This window comes from Ovis canadensis, chromosome 6 (genome assembly GCF_042477335.2).
Source record: "Ovis canadensis isolate MfBH-ARS-UI-01 breed Bighorn chromosome 6, ARS-UI_OviCan_v2, whole genome shotgun sequence".
Classification (NCBI taxonomy): domain Eukaryota; kingdom Metazoa; phylum Chordata; class Mammalia; order Artiodactyla; family Bovidae; genus Ovis; species Ovis canadensis.
Window position 1 is genome coordinate 133,048,564 of NC_091250.1, and position 20,463 is coordinate 133,069,026.

General features: G+C 57.1%; 1 protein-coding gene and 2 long non-coding RNA genes across 4 annotated transcripts; 1 reads left to right on the forward strand and 2 right to left on the reverse strand.

The window, feature by feature from the left end:
* Positions 1–2,929: 2,929 nt before the first annotated feature.
* Positions 2,930–4,660, reverse strand: NICOL1 (NELL2 interacting cell ontogeny regulator 1). 2 transcript variants are annotated; one of them, XM_069594917.1, is made up of 4 exons: positions 4,574–4,660; positions 4,128–4,298; positions 3,827–3,915; positions 2,930–3,041 (listed from the first exon to the last, which is right to left on the reverse strand). In XM_069594917.1, exons 2-4 carry the CDS (start codon positions 4,270–4,272, stop codon positions 2,976–2,978), a joined length of 300 nt encoding a protein of 99 aa, XP_069451018.1. In that variant the 5' UTR covers positions 4,273–4,298; positions 4,574–4,660; the 3' UTR covers positions 2,930–2,975. The 2 variants fall into 2 exon arrangements, with proteins under 2 accessions (XP_069451018.1, XP_069451019.1); XM_069594918.1 differs by having other exon boundaries at positions 4,128–4,330; positions 4,574–4,655.
* Positions 4,661–4,669: 9 nt separating this feature from the next.
* On the forward strand, positions 4,670–17,629 carry LOC138442798 (uncharacterized). The gene is made up of 2 exons (XR_011257914.1): positions 4,670–5,117; positions 16,499–17,629. It is a non-coding gene; the product is annotated as an uncharacterized lncRNA (long non-coding RNA).
* Positions 14,341–20,215, reverse strand: LOC138442799 (uncharacterized). Its single transcript, XR_011257915.1, has 2 exons — positions 19,318–20,215; positions 14,341–15,113 (listed from the first exon to the last, which is right to left on the reverse strand). It is a non-coding gene; the product is annotated as an uncharacterized lncRNA (long non-coding RNA).
* Between the last annotated feature and the right edge of the window lie 248 nt (positions 20,216–20,463).

Consider the following 20,463-nt stretch of genomic DNA (forward strand, 5'->3'; position numbering starts at 1 on the left):
CCCCTGCCCAGACCCCAGAGTGGGGAGGAGGAGGGCCCAGCACAGGACCGTTCATTGAGTGGCGAAGAAAGGGACCCAGGGCAGAGAGGATCTCCGGGACCCTAGGGAGAGGAAAGGAGGACCTGGGGGGACTGCAGAGGTGGTGGGGTGCTGGCGGGAGCGGGCTGGAGGGCCAGGAGCCCGGAAGGTGAAGAAAACCAGGAGCAGACTTGGGCAGGGGGGCCAGGGCCCAGAGACCGCGGAGGGGAGGAAGCAAGGGAAAACGCCTGCCCAGCTGGAGGTCTGGGGCCCCCGCTTAGAACCTTCCAGGGGGCTCCCTGGGCCCTGGGCTCCAAGTGCTCCTGAGGGCAGGGAGGGTGTGACGCTCCTGACCACCCGCGGCACCCCGGCTGCCTGCTCCTAACCGGGAGTCTGTGACGCAGCACCCGGCCTTCTCGCCGAAGCTCTGCTCCCCTGATGCTTTCCAGGCTGGGGGCTGGGTGCAGGAGCCCGCCAGGCACAGAGGGCGGCACTCCAGCTGGACTTCGGGACCAAGGAGAATAGGCTGGGACAAGGGCTGAAGATGGAGAAGGCAATGGCACCCCCACTCCAGTACTCTTGCCTGGAAAATCCTATGGATGGAGGAGCCTGGTGGGCTGCAGTCCATGGGGTCGCTAAGAGTCGGATACGACTAAGCAACTTGTTCACTTTCACTTTTCACTTCCATGCATTGGAGGAGGAAATGGCAACCCACTCCAGTGTTCTTGCCTGGAGAACCCCAGGGATGGGGGAGCCTGGTGGGCTGCTGTCTGTGGGGTCGCACAGAGTCGGACACGACCGAAGTGACTTAGCAGCAGCAGCAGCAGCAGGGCTGAAGAAAGAGGTGGGCGGGGGAGGCTGCGTGGGAACTCCGTGGAGAGGGGCAGCACGTGCGAAGGCCCGGGGGTGGCGGGGGCTACGAGGCCAACGTGCTCGCAGAAATTTCCAGACGGCTGATTTACCACCCGGTTGTCGAGGAAGCTATTTGGAGGCGGCCCACTGTGAGAGGACGGTGTGGAATATAGGGAGCAGTGCCTCCAAACCAGAAGCGTGAAGGTGGGCGGCGGGGACGCCCAGCTGGTTGGGAGCCAGAGGGCACAGGCCGGGGGGACACGCTGGGAAGGACCGGGCTGCTGGAGGAGGGACGGGTGTGACGAAGGCAGACGAGCGGGAGCGATCGGGTGAGCAGTCTGCAGGGGCAGCAAGCGCTGCCCCAGAGGCAACGCCATCCCAGCTCACGCGGCCCCTACGCAGCCACAAAGACACGCTTGGTCCAGTCAGCACAAAGCGGCAGTACTGCTCAGGACAGAGCCCGGATGTCCTTGACCTTGACTGCACACAAGGCTAAACCCTTCCCGGTTGACCTTGACTGCACACAAGGCTAAACCCCTCCCAGGGCCCAAGCTGCTTCTCCAGCGCCACCCCCAGAGGCCCTTCCCCACTTCAACAGGCTCTGCCCCTGCTGCCCACCCCAGGGGGCCCACCTGGGGCTCCAGCCTCCAAGGCCTGCGACAGGCTGGCTTCTGCCCAAAGCCCCCCTGGGGCTCTGCTCTCTCCCTGCCCTGTGAACCAATCCTCCTCGGGGGCATCCCCTCCCCGCCCCCACCCCCGAACCCCAGGGGCCTTCTCTCCCCAGCGCCTTCCCAGGTGTGTCTGCCCCACGCCTCCTGGGCCTCTCTGCTCACCCATGTCCCCCAGCCCTGGCCCCTCACTCCCAATGGTGCCGACTCTGTCCCCAACCCGAGTCCATCCTCGGCCAGCAGCCAGGAAGGTCCGGCTTAGACAGACTTCAGCCGTCTACCTCTCTAACCCTCTGCAGGCAGATGGCTCTGCCACCGCCTAGCCCTTCAGCTTTCGGCCCCTGCCGCCGTGCCCGGTGGGGCCGTCTCTTCCTCCCAAAGGGCACCCCCTGCAGAGGCTTTTCAAAGAGGACCCCTCCTTCTGTTCGCAGGGGCTCCAGCTGGAGCCAGGCCTTGGGGCTGCCCGGCCCAGTTAGACTTCGACCTTGGATAAACCGGTGATTTTCAGTTTAAATGCGTCCTGAGTACTTCCTGGGACATGCTACACTAAGTGCTCACACTCGAAATGCCTGCCTGCTCCCCACCCCCCCAGAAGGGCTCAGCGGTCCTCGTGTTTGGGAATCTGGGCTCCCTGGCAGCCAGGAATGGCCACGTGACGGAGGCCAAGCCGTGGGGCGTGGGTACTCTCTGGCAGCGCCCTGATGGAGGTGCCTGTTTCTGCCACCCTCTGCTCCTTTGGGGGCCCCAGGACAGGCGGCCCCGGTCCCTGCCCCCACGCCCAGGCCCGAAGGCTACCGAGGCCGGCCGCGGCTCCAGCTTGCCCTCCCCCAAGCCTCGCTCTGGCCTGTCTGAAACCAGCCCATGGACATCCTCCCCCTCAGACATCGAGCTCAGCTCCCCGTGAAGCCAAGGTAGGACTCTGGTTTGTTCCCTGAGGTCCTGCCGCCTGGAGCACCACCCGCAGGCTGGACGGGTCCAGCAGAAGAGAATTGAGGATGGGAGGAAAGTCACGGTCAAGGGTTGGGAAGCCACTGGGGCAAGGAAGGGCCTGGGCAAAGCATCTGAACAGCTGTGTGCACCAGACCCCCAGGACAGGACAGGCTGGGCCAGGGACTGGGGTCGCCCTCCCAGGCAGGGGACCAGGAGTGTCCAGCTCTGGCCACCTGGGATAGCAGCGCCAGGCCAAGTGCACCCTCCGAGCTAAAAAGGAAGTACAAACAGGGAACAGGGGAGGCCCCTGGAGGGCGGTGGCCACGGTGCCCACGGATGCACACCCCCAGCCTGGTGCCGGGGTAGGAGAGCTGCCTGGCGGGGAAGCCCAGGCCCAGGCAGGGACTCCGGGGGATGATGATGGGCGCTGGTGGCCGGAGCAGGGACACAGGACACCGGTGTGGGGACCAAGCTTTTATTGGTGAGGGCACGTGCTGGTGTGGGTGCTCAGCGCCCGGCCGGCCAGCAGGCACACAGGGCCCGGCGTTCGGCCTGCAGCAGGAGGCTCTCCGTCTGCAAAGCAACGAGGGGTGTGAGGGCTCTGCCAGGCAGCACCTAGACCCCGGGGGCCGTCCAGCTCCCGGCTGCCCCCCAAGACCTGCCCACTCCCAGGACTCCTGACGCCTGAACCCAGCTGCGTCCGGACACGCCCAGCCCCAGCCCCGCAGACTGACTGCAGGAGACCCTCAGGGACCCCTCGGCTGCCCCTAGACCCCCCCGCACTCCCCTGCCTCTGCTGCTCCTGCCCTGGGCCTGGCCTCCCTGAGCCCCACACCTAAACAACTCTTGCGGCTTCTCTTTCAGGGGCCCCTCTGTCCTGACAGCTCCTCCAGCCCCCCAGGGTGGGCTGCCCGTGGCTCCAGAAGTGTCCCCAGCGGGCACTCCAGGTCTGAGGAAACCCCTGGGAACTGGGAGGAGACGTAGCAGGGCAGGGTGTCCCCTTCTTCCTACTTCTCCGAGTGCTCCCCCTTCCCAGAAATACATCTTTCTGTCACAAACGAGAACTTCCTTGGCTTCCAGACTTGGCGGGGTGACTCGGGGCACCCCAGGCCTGCACCCACTCCCTGCAGAGGAGGCGGGGGTCCGGGGTGGAAGCCCCCAGACAGCTTGGCACAAGCTGGCCTTCCAGCCCATCCAGATAGTCTCCTGCGTCACCCTCTCTGCCCACTGGGAAAGGCTGGCTTGGGACAGGCTGTCCTTTCCGGTGACCCCGGGAAAGGAGCTAGAGAGGCCACCGGGAGGAGCCGAACTGGGCAGATTCCACCCTCTACCCTCCGTGCACCCCTTGGGAGGCTCACCCGAGCGTCCAGGCTGTAGGCCGTCTTGCGCAGGTCCTGCAGGGCGCGCTGCATGAACTCGAAAGCGTGGCAGTCCACGCACGGGCGGCCTGCGCGGGGGTCGGGGTAGGGGGGGTCCGGGTCAGGGCACGCTCGCAGCCGGGTCCCCCCAACCCCGGGCAGCGGCCTCCCTGTGCCCCCCGCCTCCCGCCCGCGGGGGCGCCCGGACCACCCGGGAACAAAGGCGAGCCACGCCCCTCCCGGGCGCCCGAGTCGGGTCAGGGCCCCCGGGGACCCCTCCGCGTGCGCGCGCGGCACCTACTCTGCGCGGGGACGGCGTTCCCGGCGGCGGGCTCGGCGCGGGCCTGGGCGCCCAGCAGCGTGGCGCTCAGCACCAGCAGCAGCAGCAGCAGCAGCCGCCGCGGCGGCGGCGACCTCGGGGGTCCGCACGGCGGCAGGGGGGCCATGGCCGAGCGGAGGGAGCCCGGGCGCCCTGCAGGAGCCGACGGTCTGCGGCGTCCGCCCCTTGGGCAGGCGGACCCCGACCCCGAGCTCGGTTTCGGCGACCCACCCGCCCCGACCCCCCGGGACCCGTGAGCCCACCTCCAGGGCCCCGCCCCCTGGGACGAGCGAACCCCCCCAGGCCCCGCCCCCGGGCCTGGAGGCTCCCCACGCCCCCGACCCCCAACTCCCGCCACGCCCCCCGGGCTCTGCGACCCCTCCCCTCTCCCGCGTCCTCCGCCCAGTGAGCCCCCGTCCCGCCCTCACCGCGGTTCGGGGGACCCCGCGACAGCGGCGCGGCGACTCGAGAAAGACGCGCTGCGTCCGGCGCGCACCGCGCATGCGCCCCGACCCCGCCCCAGCCCCCCCCATCCAACGTCGTCGTCATGGAAACCCTGGACCGCGCGAACCGCTCGCTTAAAGGGACCGAGGTGATGGCTCCGGACGCGGTACGCGCGGCCCCGGCCGGGATCCGCACGCAGGCGCCGTCAGGCCTACCCTACAGGCGTGGGCTCCTGAGGGCTGCCTGCAGGAGGCGGCCCCTGGGCAGCAGCTCCAGAGCCGCCGCCGGCGGCCCGGAGACCCGGGTGTCCCTGGACCGATTCCGAGGGAGAGGGCTCGGTGCCCGCCCGGGGCTGGGGGACAGCGACGGCAAACGCGCGGCCTCTGCGCCCAGTGAGCCAGTGGGTCCAGTCAGGGCGGGTTGCGCCGGGGATATCGGCTTCGGGAGCGACCCAGGCCCGGGGGCCGTCCGGGCTCCGCCCCTCGCCCCGGCTCAGCCTCGTGCCTGACCTTCAGGCCAGAGGCGCAGGTAAGAAGCCATCGGGCTGCCCGGCCCCCGCCAGCGCTCCGTGTCCGGACACACTCCACGCCGGCCGCGTGGCCTGGGACGGGTCGCGTGGCCTCTCTGCGCCCTTTGCTCCCTAGCGATCGCACAAGGTCGTGGGAAGTAAAGAGCCGAGTGTGGCCCCCGCGGGCGCCCCGAGGCGCGCGGGAACCACCCCTCCTTCTGAGAAGGGTGCTGCCTGCTTGGCGTCCACCGGGTCTTTACGAGGCGCAGCGCCGATGCGGAGGCGGCGACCTCCCGGCCGTGCGCCCTGGAGCCGCCAGCGGCCCGCGCGGCACCGGGCAGCCCCGGGCCCCCTTGGTGGTGGCAGCGCCGGGCCGGACGGCCTCCACCCCACCCCCGGGCCTTGGGTCGGGTGGCGGCCGGGCACGGGATGGGACGTTCGCGGCCCGGACCTGACGCGGGCGCGCTGGCCTAGGGGCTGGGCAGGGCTTGCGATAGCCACGCTCTGCTCCCCGTCGGGCCCTGGGGAGGGCTGGGCTGGGCAGGGGGCGTCCGGAAACTCCGACGGGCCGCCTTCCCGGACGCGCGTGTTTCCCTGCCCTTCGTCCGGAGCCCCGCGGCGCGGTCCAGCCTCACCGTCCTTGCCCCGCTCGCTGTCGGCCCCCGGCTGCGTCCTCCCTGCGACCGAGCGGGTACCGAGAGGACCGCGCCGCCCGGGTCCTGAATCCCTGCCCCACCCCCGCCCGCGCCGGACTCCCGGCGCCCCGCCGGCCCCCGCCCTCCCCGGATGCGGACCTTCCGTCTCCACTGGGTCTTCCTCAAGCCGGCTGTGATTTCTTCCATATCCCAGGGGAACAAACTTCTGAGCCCCTCGACTCGCCATCACTTCTCCTCCCCGTCCAGTTTCTCCCCCTTCCTCTCTTTAAAATGCCTTTAGTTTTGGCTGTTCTGGGTCTGCGGGCGGGCTCTGTCTAGTCGTCTGGCGGGGGCTTCTCACTGCAGTTTCTCCTGCGGCTAAGCTCGGGCTCAGTGGTCCCACAGCGGGCGCAGTCTGCCCAGACCGGGGGCTGACCCTGTGTGCCCTGCGTAGGCAAGCGGATTGCTAACCACTCGACCACCAGGCAAGTCCTTTCTCGAGCCCACACCTGTTGCCTGGGTTGCCAGCAGCTGTCTGGCTGGAGATGGACGCGGAGGGGTGTGGTCCATGTGACCGTGGCCGGTGCGTGGGTCCAGGAAGCTCTGGGAGCGGCTGGCTTTGATGGCCCAGAACCCCCAACCCCTCGGCGCCCTCCACTGTGGGGCCGCGGCCAGGGGCATCTGATCAGGGCCCGGGAGGAGGCTGCCTCCTGCTCCTCGTGCGCGCCGCCCCGGGCGTCGTCTGGTGACCCTGGCCCCGGTCCGGAGGAGATCCGCCCCCCGACTCACCGCGGAGACTCACCGCACCCACTCTCGGCTGTCACCGACCCCCCTGCACTTACACCACCACCACCACCCCCCACCCCCCACCCCCGCCAGGGGAAGCCCAGTGGGGAGGTGGAGCCCAGGGGGGTTGCCAGTGAGCAAGCGGGCACAGAAAGGGAGGAGGGGAAGGTGTATGTGCTTGGAGGTGGGGGGCTGGCAGGCTGGTTTCCAGCGGCAGAGGCTCTGCCAGCAAATAGCGACAGAGGAGTGTGAGCCCGGCTTCGCGGCACCCAGGGCGAGCGGCTTGGGCGCAGCGAGAGTCCCGCGCAGGCCTCTTCTGCTCACCTGCAAGCCTGGGGGCGGACTGTCTCGATGCTGCAGGGGCAAGAGCGGCCGCAGCACAGCCGCCACAAACAAAACCCACACCGCTGACAGCACCGAGACTGTGTCGGCGCGGAAGGTATTTAAAAATGGCTCTGGACTAGGGATGCTCCCGCAAGTGGCGGAAGAAAATTCACACGCCACTTGGAAGAAAGCATCTTCACCTCGGGCCTTGGAAAACGAGTGAAATGGGTAGACACCCACACTCCAGCTCCATGCTGTCTGCACGAGGCTCACTTAATCTTTTTTTATTTGCGCCTTTTTAAAAAGCGTGTTCATTTATTAGGCTGTGTCGGCTCTGAGCTGTGTCCTCGTTGGTTGCCGGGCTGGGACTCTTATCTGTGGCTCTCTAGTCACAGAGGGCAGGCTTACCGCTCCCCAGCTTGTGGGGTCTTTGTTCCCCACCAGGGATCGAGCCCCCGGCCCCTGCCTTGCCAGGCAGATTCTCAACCACTGGACACCAGCAAAGTCCATCCCTGAAAGAGGCTCAGTTTAAATCCAAAGACACAAGTAGATCGAAGGCAAAAGGATGAGAAAAGGTATTCCCTGCAAATGATACTTAGAAGAGAGCCAGGGTGGCTAAACCATCGCCAGACAAAAAGGAGCTTACATCAGAAAGGTTTGCAGTGGACAACGAAGGACATTCTCTCATCAATGAAAGGCTTGATAGGGCAGGAAGGTAAGACAGGCATCAGTGTCAGCACACCCAGGGAGAGACTGAAAATACAGGGAGCAAAAACGAACAGAATGTAAGACGCAGTTCTCCAGGAACAACAGACTTGAATACCCCACTCACAGGATCGGATGGAGCAATCAGAGGATGAGGAGGAAGACGGCACTCGCAACCAGACGTAACGGACGCGCCCAGGACACCTGCCTGATGACACCCATCCTTCTCAGGCACACGTGGGATGCTTTCCAGGAGAAACATTTTCACTAAAGAAGTCTTCACAGATTTGGGGGCAGGGAGGCACTGCACAGCTTGTGAGATTTTAATTCTCAACCAGGGATTGAACCCAGGTCCTCAGCAGCAAAAGCACAGAATCCCAGCCGTTGAATCACCAGGGAATTCCCATCAATAGATTTTAAAAGCTCGATGCCGTAAAAAGTAGGATGGTGCTGGGACTCGATAACAGAAGGAAAAGCGGAACTTTGAAGAGCCAGAGGGTCAGAGGAGAAATCACAAGGGAACTTAGAAGTGACTTGGAGAGGAATGGAAAGAAAACAAAATGCACCAACACGTACCGGACACTGCGAGAGCGGTGATGAGAGGGAAGCTATAGCTATAAACACTCACGTTAAAAGAGAAAGGTCAAATCAACAGCCTGATTTTACAGCTTAAGGAGCTAGAGGAACAAGCAACCTAAGCCAGGCAGGAGGAGGGATTCCATGGTGGCCCAGGGCTCGACGCCCGCTGCCAAGGACGGGCTCCATCCCTGGGCGGGGAACGAGGTCCCGGCAGCTGGGTGTTGTGGCCAAAAAGAAAAAGCCTACAGAGGGAAGGAAAGATTAGGGTGGAGATACAAAGCACGAAACAGAGACCAGAAAAGACAGAGAGATCAGTGGAGCAAAAAGTTGGTTCTTTGAAAAGATCAGCATACTTGAGAAACCATTAACCAAATCAGTTCAGTTCAGTTCAGTCGCTCACTTGTGTCTGACTCTTTGCAACCCCATGAATCGCAGCCCGCCAGGCCTCCCTGTCCATCACCAACTCCCGGAGTTCACTCAGACTCACGTCCATCAAGTCCGTGATGCCATCCAGCCATCTCATCCTGGGTCATCCCCTTCTCCTCCTGCCCACAATCCCTCCCAGCATCAGAGTCTTTTCCAATGAGTCAACTCTTCGCATGAGGTGGCCAAAGTACTGGAGTTTCAGCTTTAGCATCATTCCTTACAAAGAAATCCCAGGGTTGATCTTCTGAATGGACTGGTTGGATCTCCTTGCAGTCCAAGGGACTCTCAAGAGTCTTCTCCAACACCACGGTTCAAACGCATCAATTCTTCAGCGCTCAGCCTTCTTCACAGTCCAACTCTCACATCCATACATGACCACTGGAAAAACCATAGCCTTGACTAGATGGACCTTAGTCGGCAAAGTAACGTCTCTGCTTTTCAATATGCTATCTAGATTGGTCATAACTTTTCTTCCAAGGAGTAAGCGTCTTTTAATTTCATGGCTGCAGTCACCAATCTGCAGCGATTTTGGAGCCCAAAAAATAAAGTCTGACAGTGTTTCCACTGTTTCCCCATCTATTTCCCATGAAGTGATGGGACCGGATGCCATGATCTTAGTTTTCTGAATGTTGAGCTTTAAGCCAAATTTTTCACTCTCCTCTTTCACTTTCATCAAGAGGCTTTTTAGTTCCTCTTCACTTTCTGCCATAAGGGTGGTGTCATCTGCATATCTGAGGTGATTGATATTTCTCCCGGCAATGATTCCAGCTTGTGCTTCTTCCAGTCCAGCGTTTCTCATGATGTACTCTGCATAGAAGTTAAATAAGCAGGGTGACAAGATACAGCCTTGACGTACTCCTTTTCCTATTTGGAACCAGTCTGTTGTTCCATGTCCAGTTCTAACTGTTGCTTCCTGACCTGCATACAGATTTCTCAAGAGGCAGGTCAGGTGGTCTGGTATTCCCATCTCTTTCAGAATTTTCCACAGTTTATTGTGATCCACACAGTCAAAGGCTTTGGCATAGTCAATAAAGCAGAAATAGATGTTTTTCTGGAACTCTCTTGCTTTTTCCATGATCCAGCGGATGTTGGCAATTTGATCTCTGGTTCCTCTGCATTTTCTAAAACCAGCTTGAACATCAGGGAGTTCACGGTTCACGTATTGCTGAAGCCTGGCTTGGAGAATTTTGAGCATGACTTTACTAGCATGTGAGATGAGTGCAATTGTGTGGTAGTTTGAGCATTCTTTTGCACTGCCTTTCTTCGGAATTGGAATGAAAACTGACCTTTTCCAGTCCTGTGGCCACTGCTGAGTTTTCCAAATTTGCTGGCATATTGAGTGCAGCACTTTCACAGCATCATCTTTCAGGATTTGAAACAGCTCAACTGGAATTCCATCACCTCCACTAGCTTTGTTTGTAGTGATGCTTTCTAAGGCCCACTTGACTTCACATTCCAAGATGTCTGGCTCTAGATGAGTGATCACACCATCGTGATTATCTGGGTCATGAAGATCTTTTTTGTACAGTTCTTCTGTGTATTCTTGCCACCTCTTCTTACTATCGTCTGCTTCTGTTAGGTCCATACCATTTCTGTCCTTTATCGAGCCCATCTTTGCATGAAATGTTCCCTTGGTATCTCTAATTTTCTTGAAGAGATCTCTAGTTAACCAAATGGACTAAGAAAAAAGGAGAGAAGACACAAATTACTAAAATCAGACACGAAGTACGGAGGCATTCCTACCAATTCAGCAGAAATGAAAAGGATTAACAGAGTACTGTGAACAGCTGTGCGCCAGCAGGTCGGGTCAGCTGGATGAAATGCGCAAATTCCTAGCGCCAATGGAGAAGTGAGGCGACTGCGACAGTGATCAACAGTCTCCCAAGAGCCCAAAGCCCTGGGCCCCACGCTTCAGTGGCGGATGCGAGCAAACACTTAAAGAAGCGTTAACACCAAGGCTTCTCAAATTCTTCCCCAAACTGAAGAGTGTGAAACAGTTCCTAGCTCACTCCATGAAGCCAGCCTACCAAGGCCAGAGAGACCCTGCAAGAAAACCACAGACCAACGGTTCTTATGGACATTGAGGCAAAACTCCTCGACAGAATCCAAGCATGCTGGACTCAGCAGCAGAGTAGGAGGACCGCCCTGGGAGCCGGCGCAGCAGTGATCGCAGGGCGTGGGCGGCTCTCCGGTTCCTGATCCCGGTGTCAGAGACAGTGCCTTTACTTCGTGCAAAATCAGCTGTGTGTTCATGCTTGGTGCACGGTCCTGTACGTATTTACTAAGAAGAGTTACGTATAGTTCTAAACAAAGAATGACACAGAAGAGACGCGCATTCAGACAGAGACAGAACCTCCTCAGGAAGGAAATGCCGAAGGATGTTTCAGGCTGAGATAAGAGATCCAAAGCGGAAGATCGGGAACTAAGGTGGGGGGGGGCGCGGGGCCGGGGGGGGGGGTGGGGCGCGGGGCGGGGGGGCGGGGCGCGGGGCGGGGGGCGGGGCGCGGGGCGGGGGGAGGGGGCGCCGTGAGAGGAGAACCTGGGAGTGAGTGTAGAAGAGGCTGTGATTCGGCTAAACAGCAGTAGGAAAACAGAATTAAAATACGGGACAACATGTAAATCAAGAAGGGGCAAATGGGGTTAAAATGCTCTGGATAAAATGCCCTTTAAAGGGTCTGTATTTCTGGTAGGACAGTGAAAGCATCATTAAATATATTTTTTCACTTTTTTTTTTAACGTTCATTCAGGTGTGGTTGACAGGTTAATACACAATTTGATTAATTTTTATATATTTATAGGTGGGAAAATTAATAAAGGGAAACCTCACTAAAATGCAGTCGGGAGGCCAGAAGGGGGCACTCTCTGCAGTACCACTCAAATCAGTCACTGGAAGAATTCATCAGAGGTCGCCGCAGGAAAACTGGGCTTCCCTGGTGGCTCTGCTGGTGAAGAATCCGCCTGCAATGTGGGAAACCTGGGTTCAATCCCTGGGTTGGGAAGACCCGCTGGAGCAGGGGGAGGCTGCCCACTCCCGTGTTCTCGGTGGCTCAGCTGGTAAAGAATCCGCCTGCAATGCAGGAGACCCCTGTTCGATTCCTGGGTCGGGAAGATGCCCTGGAGACGGGATAGGCTGCCCACCCCCGTGTCCTGGCCTCTGTATTGCATGTCTGTCCCAAACTGCAATTCTTTGCTACTCTCCATTCTGTGCAGCCCATGGGGTCGCGGTCAGACGACTGAGTGACTCTCAATTTCAATTTCACAGGGAAACACGTGCCAGCATCTCCTACAAGGACTCACCACCCCAGCAACTCAGGCAGAAACCGTACTCACTCTGAACTCTCACTTTTCTCCACTGGACTTTGGTTCAGAACAACCCCTCCCGACATCCACCTTCTCTCTGTGGACTAACGCGCTTCCCCTCCGCTAGACCCGCCTCTGGCCTCTGTATTCCATGTCTGCCCCACGTTGCAACTCTCCGCTGTTCTCCAACAAACTCAGCTTTGCTGGTGAGATGGCTGTTTTAAGGTCAGCACGCACCTGTGAGGCCGTCACCTCCTGAAGGTGGGAGCACCCCACGCCACCCCTACCCGAGCACCCTCAGCCTCTTGTTGGTCGCCACCTCCTCTCACTGGCTTCTCCCCCAAAACCACCACCGGTCGGCTTTCTGTTGCTAGCTTGCATTTTCTACAACTTTATGTAAGTGGAATCATGCCATATATTCCACTTTTTGTCTGTTTTTATTTTTATTTTTTGGCGACACCATGCAGCATGCAGTATCTTAGTTCCCCCACCAGGGATCACGCCTGCACCCCCTGCGCCCCCACACACCCTGCATCCCGTGCCCCCTGTGCCCTTGCACCTCCTATGCCCCCTGTGCCCCTGCGCCCCCTGTGCCCCTGCAACCCCTGTGCCCCCTGAACCCCTGGTCCCCTGTGCCCCTGCGCCCCCACGTCCTCTGTGCCCCTGCGCCCCTGCACCCGTGCCCCCTGCACCCCCTGTGCCCCCTGAACCCCTGGTCCCCTGTGCCCCTGGTCCCCTGCACCCCCTGTGCCCCTGGTCCCCTGCACTCCTGAGCAGAGTCTTAACCACTGACCGCCAGGGAGGTCCCTTTGTCTGACTTCTTTAAATTAGTAAAATTACTTAGAGATTTGTCTGTGTTGTTGGGCTCATCAATAGTGCATTCTTTTTATTGGTGAGCAGTGTTCCATTGTTTGGAAAAACCACAATTTGTGCATATGTTTGATGATAAACATTGGGGTAATTTCCAGCATTTGGCCATTACAAGTAAAGCTGCTCTGAGTATTCACGTACAATTCTTCATACTGACATGTGCTTTCATTTGGGGTTTTTAATATCACTACTTAATACCTTTTCATGTTTCCCCTAGCTTCCCAGCTATTTCAGATGGCTGTAAGGCCTTTGATGCCCGTGCGTCTCCCCTTGCCGTCTGTCTTATTCCTGGTTCAGCTCCCGGTTGAGTTCTTCTTCTTTATTAGGAGCTGTGTGTTCCTGCTTCTTCACTTATGGCCATTTTCATTGGATGCCGGGTATTGTAATGTTCATCATGTTGGGTCACTGGGATTTGCTTCTCTTTTAACGTTTCTGAGCTTTGCTCTGGAGTGCACGTACGTTACCTGGAAATAACCTGACCCTTTTAGGCGGCACTAGGAGGGCTCAGAGCATGTCTGTGTGTGTCAGTCACTCAGTCGTGTCTGACTCTGTGGCTCCATGGACAGTGGCCTACCAAGCTCCTCTGCCCACGGAACTCCCCCAGTAAGAATGCTGGTGCGGGCTGCCACTCCCTTCTCCAGGGTATACTCCTCACCCAGGGCCTGAACCCAGGGCTCTTGCACTGCAGGCGTATTCTTTGCCATCTCAGCCGCCGGGGAAGCTCAGAAAACTCCTTGGTCTGGGCCCATCTGACCCTATCACTAAAGCAGCAGCTTTCTGAGCGCTCCGCTCGACGCCCTGTGGCCGCTGGAGACACAGCCCCTCTCTGGCCCCGCGAGGGCTGTTCGGGGTTGCGCCCGGCCTTGTTCAGTTCACACACTGAGGGCCTTCCAGGACACAGGGCAGAGCCGGAGAGCTGAGCCTCTTCTCTCTACGGTCCTGCCCTAGAAGCTCCGGTCCCCGTGGGCCCCCGAGTTCAGAGCGCTGCCTCCTCGAGTCAGTGGTCTTGGGGTTCCCCCTCCCTGCCCCACAGCCGGAACGTTCCTCCAGGGGCAGGTCGGCCAACCCTGGACCCATCTTGCTGTCTGCCTTCTCCACTGTTCTGCAGTGCTTATCTCTACCTGAAAAGCTTCGGTTTGTATTTTGTCCAGTATTTTTAGATGTTTAAAGTAGTCGTAGGCTGATGCGAAGAGCTGATTAATCAGAAAAGACCCTGATACTGGGAAAGACTGAGGGCAGGAGGAGAAGGGGGCAGCAGAGGATGAGATGGTGGATGGCATCACCGACTCGATGGACACGGCTGTGGGTGGACTCCGGGAGCTGGTGATGGACAGGGAGGCCTGGCATGCTGCGGTTCACGGGGTCGCAGTCGGACACGACTGCGCCCCTGGACGACAATAACTGTGTGATTTCCACAACAGGAGGAGGCCAGGTGAACACACGCTGGAGCTGGTGTCACGCATTCTCGACTGTAATAAGCGAAACAGACCCACTGTGCTTGCCGGGGAAACTACTGGAAAAAAAGGAAGAAACAGTGAATTGCTTCTAAACTCATGTGTGTGATAACATGAATGGTGAGGAGAATCAGCCCAAAGGAAAACACAAAGGAGAGAACCAATATAGCAGTGATTTTTATTCAACAATAACGGACAAAATGTTCCAGGTGGTAGACAAAGACTGTCACTCGTAAAAAGCGGCAACGAGAGCAGCACCGCGGCGCGCTTTCCACGTGGGACACGACTGCACCCTAAGGAGGCAGAAAGGGTGGGAGGAAAAGAACGGGCGGGGCCTCCCTGGCGGCCCAGAATCCACCCACCAGCGCTGGGGACACGGGTCTGATCCCTGGCCCGGGAAGAGCCCACCTGTGGCAGGGTCCCCGAGCCTGTCACAACTGCTGAGCCCGTGCCCCCCAACAAGAGAAGCCGCCCAGCGAGAAGCCCAGCATCGCCACGAAGACCCCGCATAGCCAACAATAAACGAACTAACTAAATTTGTTTTAAAAAGGATGGATCAAAGCTATACCACGTAAATACTCTTTAAAAAGCAAGGCTAGGATCACTACGTTAGTATCAGATAAAATGGATTTTAAGGCAAGCACAGAAAAGACACAGATGAACCCACTGTGATGGTGGGAGGCTGCCATGCCCCGGGCACCGAGGAGAGCCTGCAGGCAGAGGTCAGGAAGGCTGTGGGTCAGCACGGCGCCGCCGAGAACCGCACATAACAGACATCTATAGACGGCATGCTCCAGAGCAACACACGCTTCCTCCTGGACGTCCCTGCCAGTCCAGGGGTTAAGAATCCGCCCACCAGTGCGGGGACCACACGTTCCGCCCCTGGTCCCACGTGCCGTGAAGCAGCCAGGCCTGGGCACAGCTGAGAGCTCATCGCCTGCAACGAGAGAGGCCGCCACGCTGAGGAGCCGCGCACCGCGGCCCGAGAGGGGCCCCTGCTCCCGCACACAGCTCGGGGAAGCCGGTGCAGCAACGGAGACCCAGCAGAGCCGGGAGTAAAGAAATGCATAAATAAAGGCGCCTTCTTCTCACACTCACTGGGAACACCCGTCAGGACAGGCACTCTGGGCTGAAACATACTCCCTGACAAACTCAGAGTCACAGAAATCACAGTGTCTGCCCTGAGACCACAGTGCACTGGAAGTGGAAACCAGTGACAGGAAGATAGCTGGAAAATCTCTGAACACTCGGAGACTTTAGAATGCATGCCTGGAAATTCCCAGGCAGCCCACTAGTTAGGACACTCCCTGCTTTCACCTCCAAGGCCTCAGATTCAATCCCCCATCAGGAACCAAGATCCCAGGAGCTGAACCAGAGCCACAAACCACCCCCCGAAAATCGGAAAACAACAGCCACAAGAAAACCTGCACGCTTCTAAAAAACACATGAATCAAAGAGGAACTCTCGAGAGAAATTAAAAATAATTTGAACTAAATGACTGAATAAAAAGGAAACACAACTGATCAAAATGTGTGGGATTCAGCAAAAGCAGTGCTTAGAGGGAAATTTATAGCATTGCTTGCCTATATCAGAACAGAAGAGGCTCTGTGGGCAGCCATCTAAGCTTCCACCTTCAGAAACGAGAAAACGAAGAGCAAGTTAAATCCAAAGTCAGCAGAAGAAAAGAATTTTAAAAAGTTGAGAGCGGAAATTAATGGAATGGGAAAGAGTAGAGATCAGTGTGATGAGATAAAACCAGTATTTTATGACGAAACGGACTTGTTTCCGTTTTCTCGTTGAAGTCTAGCTGATTTACAACGCCGTGTTCATTCCTGCCTCGCAGCAAACTGATTCAGGACGCTGAACGTCGCTGCCTTTGCTGAGCAGCAGGGCCGTGGTGTCTGCTCGTTCCACTGACATGTATAAAAGCTTACACCTGCTAGCTGCAGCTTCCCATACCCCAGTCTGTTCTCTGTGTCGTGATTCTGGACGAAACAAGAAATATTTGAACGTAGTTTTTCTGTGCCCGTCTGGGCCCCCTCCCGCCCCTCGAGTAAGGGCTGAGTGCCTGCCTTCATCAGACCCCAGGAGAGAACCTTTCTTCTTGTCCTCGTGAGGGGGTGCCGCGGCCCACCCTCGCCGGGTGTGCAGGCCTGGACTGCATGGCCCGTGGCTGAGTCGTCGGACGTACAGCCCTCTGTCTCAACAGCTCACATGCCTCGCTCTGACCTCTGACAGGCAGGCCTGAGAGCTTCTGAAAGACTGTGTCCCGGGTTAGGATCCTCAGGTTGGTGCCAATAAAAATCTCCCTTTCTTTCTTAGGTCAATTATGGATGAGTCTTCTGCCAATGCTAGCTTGGGATATCAGAGACAACCCACCCTTCCCAGAGGACAGCTGGAGTTCGCCCCTGTGAAATGGAATATTTCCAGCCACGTCAATAAACAAAGACGTCTTGGCCATTAGGGGTTTCGGCCCCCCAAACGTGATTTCTGAGCCCAGGAGAACAGAGCCTGCTATCAGCCAGTGAGCTGCTACCACGAGCTGCCGCCACTCCCTACAGTGAGCAAGCAACTAAGGACGGATAACCTCAATCGCAGGACGCTGGCCCAGAAGGCCGAGGTGGAAGGAGTGATTTCAGGGAGCCCAGACGCCTGCATCTGCCCGTACACAGCTGGCGCTGGCGGTAAAGAAAAGAACCCGCCTGCCTAGTGCTGAAAGCTGCCTGTCACCATGTGTGAAACGGCCAGTGCAAGTTCCATGCGTGAAGCAGAGCACTCAGAGCCAGTTCCCGGGACAACCCAAGGGATGGGGTGGGGAGGGAGGTGGGAGAGGGCTTCAGGATGGGGGACACGTGCACCCGTGGGCGATTCATGGGGATGTATGGCAAAAACCACCACAATATTGTAAAGTAATTATCCTCCAGTTAAAAGAAAAGAAAAGCAACTGCCTGCCGATGCAGGAGACATGAGATGTGGGTTTGATCCCTGGGTTGGGAAGATCTTCTGGGGGAGTAAATGGCAACCCACTCCAGTATTCCCGGGCCTCCCTGGTGGCTCAGATGGTAAAGAATCTGCCTGCAATGCAGGTGACCTGGGTTCCATCTCTGTTTTGGGAAGATCTCCTGGAGAAGTAAATGGCTACCCATTCCAGTAATCTTGCCTGGAGAATTCCATGGACAGAGGAGCCTGACTGGCTACAGTCCCTGGGATCGCAGAGTCAGGCACGACCAGAGCGACCGAGCGCACGCATGGAGACGCACTAAACGCCCCGGCTTGAGACGCCTGGCTTTCCTTAATGACAAAAACCCTTTGCTGTTCAGACTACCGCCGCTTGTTACAAACTTCTCTCCACCCCATCTGCCTCCTCAGAACTGTTCTCCCAGGATCACTTGAGATGCTGTCTCCCGGGCTTAAAGTCCTAAAAATTCCCACCAAATAAAATGTAACTCTCAACTTTGGGGTTGTGACTATTTTTGTTTAAGTTGACACCTGACCCTGTGCTCAGGACCACGGGGACCGCGGGGCCCACTGGCTCCTTGGTACCCCTCGGCTGTTCCGGTGGTCTCTCCTCCTGGCCACCTTCACTGCTCTTAAGGGACGATCCTGACATTTTTATTCAAGCAGTTTCTACTTGACCTGTAGCCTTTCTGGGCTGGTGCATTTCCTAGTCGGGGACCCAGGAGGACGAGGAAGGAGGCCCAGGGAAACAGGAGTGGCCGGTTTGTTAAGTTTTGCTTAAGTTGGAAAAAAAAAAGTTGCTAGATGGTCTGAATAAACCCTCTGGTAGTGAAAGGACAGACAGAATTAATTCAGCTCCCAGGAACAGGGCGGCCTGGGTTCAATCCCTGGGTCGGGAAGATCCGCTGGAGAAGGAAAAGGCCATCCACTCCAGGATTCTTGGGCGTCCCTGGTGGCTCAGCTGGTAAAGAATCTGCCTGCAAAGTGGGAGACTGAACTGAACTGAGGATCCTCTTAGGTTTTTGTAAGTAGATTACCAAGGTCAAAGGCTACTGGTCTGACTGAACTAAACGTAGCTGATATTCAGAGCCTGGGAGAATTTTTTTTTTTTTTGCCTTCTCCGCTAAGCTGCATGAGGGAAAGTGAAGCATTCCAGCACCGCTTGGACAGCAAGACAAAACCAGTCCATCCTGAAGTAGATCAGCCCTGAGTGTTCACTGGAAGGACTGATGCTGAAGCTGAAGCTCCGATACTTTGACCAGCTGATGCGAAGAGCGACCTTATTGGGGAAAAAACAGATGCTGGGAAAGACTGCAGGCAAAAGAAGGGGGTGGTAGAGGATGAGACGGTTGGATGGCGTCACTGACTCAATGGACAGAAGTTTGGGAAACTCAGGGAGATGGTGAAGGGCAGGGAAGCCTGGCGTGCTGCGGCCCATGGGGTCGCAAAGGGCCGGACACGCCCGAGCCACTGAACGATGCAACGTGCCAGCAGGTGGACAGGTATGTCAGCACTTTGGTATCACTTCCCCTGAAGTGGCCACCCCATTCTTTGATGAATTAAAAGAGCTGTCCTTATTTCACACATCTAGTCTTTACAGGACTGAGATGAGGCTCCAGAAAGCTCAAAGCTCATCAGCCTTTTTACCGCTCCTCAGACTTCCCTTACTTAGCCTGAGGCTTAAATATATTATATATATATTACATATTAATATTGTGGCCTTCAGGGAACTGAAGTTACTCCTAGAACTTGACTTTTTCCTCCTCTGCTTCTGATATGTCAATGGCCCACTTGGTCCTCTCCACAAACAGTTATCTGGACCACCTTTTGAAACTGCAAATTTCAGGAAAGTAACTCTTCTCAAAAGAGAGAAACAAAAGTGGGATAGGTAACTTGAAACTTGATTTGTCAAGGACAAGACAACGCTTGTATCTTCTCCATGAGTATTAGTGAAAAGACTTTCGCCACCTTAACAGGGGACCTTTGTTTGCTCTATCGGTCAGAAACCCAATTTGAATCCAACTTCTTTTTTTTTTTTTAGCCACACCATGAGGCTTGCAGGATCTCAGTTCCCAGGCCAGGGACTGAACCCAGGCCACGGGAGGAAGAGCCTGGAATCCTAACCACTAGGCCGCCAGGGCAACCAGCCTCTTTTGCCACCGATGGGTTTTGTATTACTGTACCTGATTCACGGATGAAATTTGGGGATGCGAAGTGATGCCGAAACTCAGTCTCTGTGAACCAGCACTGCGCTGAATCTTAGAGACGAGAGTTCTAAGTGAAGCAGGAAAGTTTCATCGCTTTGCTGAGCAGAGAGGGCCACCACCACTAACGCCCTGAGAACTCTGACGGGTGGGGGTGGGGGGCGCGTCATGAGGCAATCTGTAGTCAAGGGGACACAGGAAGGGTGTGTGTCCAGGAGCCCCACGGGGTCCTGCTTGGTTTCAAAGCTACAGGGTCTCTGTTGGTAGGAATCCATGAGCATGTGTGTACTGCAGGTATGTGGTCCTGCCAAATTAATTGCTAAGAGAGCTAACTGGCTAAGACTCAAGTGGATTTCAGGATCACATAATCCGGGATTTATCTTCATTCTTGGCTGTCCTAGGTCTCTGTTGCTGCGTGTGGGTTTTCTCTCGTTGCAGTCATTGTGGTGTGCAGGCTTCTCATCACATTGGTGGTGATTGAGTCGCTCAGTCATGTCCGACTCTTTGCAACCCCATGAATGGGAGCACGCCAGGCCTCCCTGTCCATCACCAATGCCCGGAGTTCACTCAGACTCATGTCCATCGAGTCCGTGATGCCATCCAGCCATCTCATCCTCTGTTGTCCCCTTCTCCTCCTGCCCCCAATCCCTCCCAGCATCAGAGTCTTTTCCAATGAGTCAACTCTTCACATGAGGTGGCCAAAGTATTGGAGTTTCAGCTTTAGCATCAGTCCTTCCAAGAACACCCAGGACTGATCTTTAGAATGGACTGGTTGGATCTCTCCTTGCAGTCCAAGGGACTCTCAAGAGTCTTCTCCAACAGCACAGTTCAAAAGCATCAATTCTTTGGCGCTCAGCTTTTTCCCCCAGTCCAACTCTCACATTCATACATGACCACTGGAAAAACCATAGCCTTGACTAGACGGACCTTTGTTGGCAAAGTAACATCTCTGCTTTTGAATATGCTGTCTAGGTTGGTCATAACTTTTCTTCCAAGGAGTAAGCGTCTTTTAATTTCATGGCTGCAGTCACCAGTCTGCAGTGATTTTGGAGCGCCAAAAAACAAAGTCTGCCACTGTTTCCCCATCTAATTCCCATGAAATGATGGAACCAGATGCCATGATCT

Coding starts and splice junctions, on each gene's coding strand:
- NICOL1 (XM_069594917.1), bottom strand. CDS start 4,272: ATGGCCCCCCTGCCGCCGTGCGGACCCCCGAGGTCGCCGCCGCCGCGG. Junction 3,916..4,127: donor GAACGCCGTCCCCGCGCAGA/GTAGGTGCCGCG, acceptor ACCCCCGCGCAG/GCCGCCCGTGCGTGGACTGC. Junction 3,042..3,826: donor CCTACAGCCTGGACGCTCGG/GTGAGCCTCCCA, acceptor GTTGCTTTGCAG/ACGGAGAGCCTCCTGCTGCA.